Source organism: Nanorana parkeri, unplaced genomic scaffold (assembly GCF_000935625.1).
Source record: "Nanorana parkeri isolate BGI_ZX_2015 unplaced genomic scaffold, ASM93562v1 scaffold690, whole genome shotgun sequence".
In the NCBI taxonomy this organism is placed as follows: Eukaryota; Metazoa; Chordata; class Amphibia; order Anura; family Dicroglossidae; genus Nanorana; species Nanorana parkeri.
The window spans coordinates 877420-882430 of NW_017306958.1; the positions used below are offsets into that span (position 1 = coordinate 877420).

The following is a 5011-nucleotide window of genomic DNA, read 5'->3' on the forward strand; positions in this document are numbered from 1 at the left end:
AGGACTCGGACATCAAGAATCCGACATATATCTGTCCCTGGGCCAAATTCAGTACAAAGTGTGCACACTATCAGTGAAGAAGTATTTTTATTCTGACTCTGTGTCAGCGTGTTTTATTTCTTCACTGATAGTGTGCACAGTTTGTACTGAATTTGGCCCAGGGACAGATATATGTCGGATTCTTGATGTCCGAGTCCTAAACAGTAGTGTCCCCTGATGTCCCTAAATTAGTATAGAGCAGTGACATCACTTACATAGATGTGCTGCTGCTGCCTCTAACCCGCCCACAGCCTTGGCTGTGCACAGGACTTATAGACAGGAGGATGTCACATGACCACTGAAATTGATAAAAACTTAATTGGGGAAATTTGTTACATTTGAGCAGGCAGAATCTGGAGCAGCTGTGCATAGTAACCAATCAGCTTATATCTTCAGTTTTTTCAATTAAGTGTTGAAAATGAAGCTAATTGGCTACTATGAGCAACTGTTCCAGTTTTTATAAATTCCCCTCAATGTATTTGGGGGCCTATTTTTAAACGTTTCAAATGTAGGGTGCATACTATATTAATACAGAGTACCCTGCTAGATGCTTACAGTTTGACATTATGTCTGCTTAAATTATTAATTTAAAACTAATGAGAATTGTATGACTTAACTAATTGAAACAAATACTAAACATATTTGTTTTTTTGTTTGTCCAGCCCTAGGGAAACCTGTACTTACTTCTTTTCCACCCATTGCTTCAAACATTTTTTCTAGCTGGACCCGGAGCTGCTGAATGTTATTCATTAATATACATGGCTGCAGAGACATAAAAAGAATAGAAAAAAAGTGAATGTAAACCCCAAATCTTTCTTTAAGCATTTTTGAAATAATATCTCACTTTATGCAGTTTTCTTAATTACATTTAATTCATTACATGGAAATTCAGCCATGAACAACACTTCTTGTTTCAAGGTGAAAACATTTAGCTGCTGCCTCACAATTAGCAGCAGCATTGTCAGCCTCACATGTTAGCTCCTTACCTTGGCCTTTGAGCTGCCCATCAGGTCTATGAGATAGGTATCCCAGAAGCCAACTGAAACAGTGAATGTCGCAGGCTGACAATGCAGACGTTAATTGCAAGTCAGTGGCTTAGTGTTGGCAGCTTGAAACAGGAAGTGCTGTTAAGGGCAGGATCTCCAGGAAAGAGGCTTTGCAACAGATCCCAACAGAATCACAGAAAAACTATTTCCTCAAAACAACTACATATATACAGTGGCGCATGATGCAAATCATATTGAAAAATAGGTTTAGACATGTAAATCATTGTGAAATGCAGGTTAAATGATTGATTTGTTACATATACACAATGTAATTTATGTTTTCAGGCAGTTAGTTTAGACAATTTAAAAGAGTAATAAATAAATTCAAGCCATAATTAGATAGAGTTGTGATTGTGGGGAATGCTTTGTTTTATTGTTGTGTCCAGTAATTCCACTAAAGGACATTTTATCCTCGTTCTATGCCCAACTTGTAAATCAATGGCCTGTTATTTACAGTAATTATTAATATAATATCAATTAATCAACATATTGCTATGTAATAAAGCTGTAGAATAAAGCTGTAGAACTTGAAAACCAACACAATTTCAAGTGTCAGCGTCAAAAATATTGTGAAATAATGTTAGTTGCAGTGGCTTCCATGTAAAGCTATTTGAAGGGAAGAGAAACAATCCAAAATTTTCATCACATTACCACTTTCTCCTCTTTCTTCTCTTTGGAGCAGTGTGAAGCAAAGTCTTTGGAGATGATCTCTGCATACTGGAGAAGGACATTACTGATTGTCTAGAAAGAGGGAGTAAGGAAGAAGAATGAAACCCAGACAATTAAGATTATAGATAAAGAATAAAGGGCACATGACTGAACATGACTGCTTCAGGAAAAACTTTGACCTACACAAAAATTCCAAAAAATTAATAAAAAGACAAAATCCTTAAAAAGAAGTCTGTCTCTTTCTTCAGGGAAACTATTCTGTGACATAAATAAAGCATGAGCTTCTGTGCTTATACCTTGGCAAATCTACGCATATAATGTCCCACTATTTGAGGATCGGGGCATTCCAGCTTCTTAATGATCTCAAAGCTCTGGTTGAGCTGTGAGAAAACGTCTACTACAGAGCAGGAAAACAGTGCATGTTCTGAGGTTTGCTGGAACTGCAAGACAAAAACGTAGATCATATTAATCCTCAACAAACATTATCACGTTAATTCTTGGCAAGACAAGCAAAAATCATGCCCCCATTTTCCCCCTATAATCCTCACCTAATTATTTCTTCTGTCCCTGCTGAAAAGTAGACTTTCTTACCTGGTGCTTAGTGACAATTTCCTGTTGCTTCTGTTGCCGTTCTTATCCTATGTACCACCATGTAGTAACTTAGGTTAGCACAAGAGAGTTTAATTGTTCCAGTCAATCACAGAAGCAGCTCATATGATTTTTTTCTGTTATGATGTTACTTATGCTTAGTCCAAAACTGTACATCAAAGGTTTTGGGAAATTACAAAACCTTCACTGAATGTGGTAAAGCAGCAGAGGCAGTGTTGCTAACCCCAAATGTTTTCAAAAAATGAAAAGTTATGAACTTAAGTTTAGTAATATTTAAATAATAATATTTTTACAACTGAAATTGGCATTAGACCAACACTGTAACTGACTGATACTGAGATGTTTTACTTTATGTGTATCTTAAAGTAGAACCATGGCCTCCCAATAAAAATATGTGTTTGATCCTGCCAGTAAAGCCCACTGAATGCAGCTTCCTGTGATGGTGTTGCATTAATGTTGTACTGTTCCTAAACTGAGAGCTGAATTGCCACTATAGGCTATGCTTGCTTGCACTACAGGGGGATGAAAATTGTTGCAGGGGGCATGGCAATCAGCATTGTTCCTGATAATTTTCAAGCCTGTAGCTTACCCATCAGCACCTGGTCACACCTACTCTTGCCCACTGCTTTCCGGGTTGCCACTTTTGGCTGCAGTGTTTGGGAGGTGAAGCATATGAGACACACATGAAGGATGAAAAAAAGAAGGTAAAGGACGTTTTCTGTATACTTTATGAGACATCATCAGGTTGCCATGGTTTAAACAACTGGCAGACCAAACACGTAAAATAGATAATCTAGAAAACAGAGCTAGAAGGAGCAATTTTTGTATTTTTCTTTTTTTAGAGGGGAGAGGGCAGAGTGTTTGAATCCACCACCCTTTCTTACAAAATAGCTGAGGAAGACTTTGGACAAACAAAGCTTAAAGTGACATTAACCCTCAGATTTTTTTAACATAAACCAATACTGTAATGTGTACCTTACTGTAATCCATGGTAGTGTCCCTTCTCTTTGCTGCTCTTCCTTTTAAATCCTCATGTCTTCTCATGGTGGGGGAGAACTTCCCTTTGCAGCTGAGTGCCTCTTCTTGTAGTGCTGGCTCAGGTTGTGAACTTACACACAGACACCATGGGGTTGATTTACTAACCTTATAAACACACCACGAACATGTATACACGTCTGTAGTGTGTTCCCTCCCAGCATGATCTATGGGTGGAATCTAAACACCTTTGTAGTGTGTACACACCCAGCAGGTGTGTTGTGCATAGCCCTGCATGAATTTGCAAGGTGATGTTGTGTAAATTAGCTCTATGTTGTGTTGCTTGCGTTGATGAATGCAGGAATGTAAATGCATGAGCTAACCATTTTTGTCTAAACTGTGAAGCAGCATTATATATGCATCATGTGCATGATTTTTCCATATATGGCATTAGTGGAAATATGCTTTTAGAGACTTTTTGGTTGATAAATACGTTTTGCTGTGTAAAAATCACATGCACCTAGTGCGTGCGTGTGTTTAGGTTAGTAAATCACCCCCCATTGTATCCATCTCAGAGACAAGGCAGTCTGCTGCAAAACAGATGCCCAGCAGCAATTTATGAGATGTGTGGCCATATATGATGTAAGTATAAACAAAATTGGTCTTTGGTACATTTTAAACGTGAGTCAGGCTACTTAACACATTCAGCTACCTACACCTATGAGAAATAATTTTCAACTTTTGGAAGCACTAAACTGGGCTTCCCTCTAATTTTGCTGCTACTGAACCAATACTTCCTAAAGCACAGAAGATTTTAAGATAAAGGAGCTGGAAGAGGGGAATATACCTCTATGCTATTAACACCTTTGCAGTTCAATGTTCAAGCTAAATAATTTAGAACTAAGCCCAAATTATTACTATTGAATCTGATGGGGCCTTTTAATATTCTAAATACTTTTCCTCCTCAGGTTGCTCTTTGTCGTGGCTAATTTATACTGATGGAGTCCTACGAAGGCTTAAAAAATTGAATTTCAAGGTGGTTTTGTTTCTGTGGCATTGAAGCAACTCAAGATTGTCTTCATCTGCTCTCAGTGTTACAATTTCCCACTGTTGTCTCAACATTACTGGACTACCACCCACACTAACCTGTTTCAAAACTAGTTTATATTTACTAGTAGGTGTATTTACTATCAAAAAATGCGTGGACAGCTCTGGGAGTGGCTATAGACAGTTCATCTGAGACATTAGGCCTCTCAACTCTTTGCTGGGTCTTACTTCTGTAAATCTCTGAACAACTACACATGGTTTAACTGAAACAATTTAATACTGCATATATGAAAATCATTGTGTATGGGTCACCCAGGTTGCCAAGTACAGTTACCAGCTATGAAACAACAGTCATTTTAGATCCTTTTCATGATTTCAATAGGATTTTGTAATCGTGCTCAAAGCGTATTTTAGCAAATTGGGGTGTATGGGGTCTATTCACTAAGCTGCCGTAGGCAGCCGAGTGAATGACTGACCTGAAGTGAAGTGAGCCGAACACTGTTCGGCTATTCACTTCAGGCTGGTACGGTTGATTTCAGCCGTACATTGGCTGAAATCAGCCGTACATCGGCTTGCTTCACATGGCTTCGGGGTCGGCCGAACATGCTGAGCATGTTCGGCCGACC

At 38.5% G+C, this 5011-nt stretch overlaps 1 protein-coding gene across 1 annotated transcript in view; it reads right to left on the minus strand.

Moving 5' to 3' along the window:
* The window catches only part of LOC108792854 (protein unc-13 homolog A), a gene marked incomplete at its 5' end in the record, with an annotated part of 82309 nt that overhangs the window by 52943 nt on the left and 24355 nt on the right, over window positions 1–5011 (minus strand). Inside the window, 3 exons of the mRNA XM_018563727.1 lie at window positions 724–801; window positions 1737–1826; window positions 2051–2194. Coding sequence (XP_018419229.1) covers window positions 724–801; window positions 1737–1826; window positions 2051–2194 — 312 coding nt within the window. The remainder of the gene's footprint in view (window positions 1–723; window positions 802–1736; window positions 1827–2050; window positions 2195–5011) is intronic.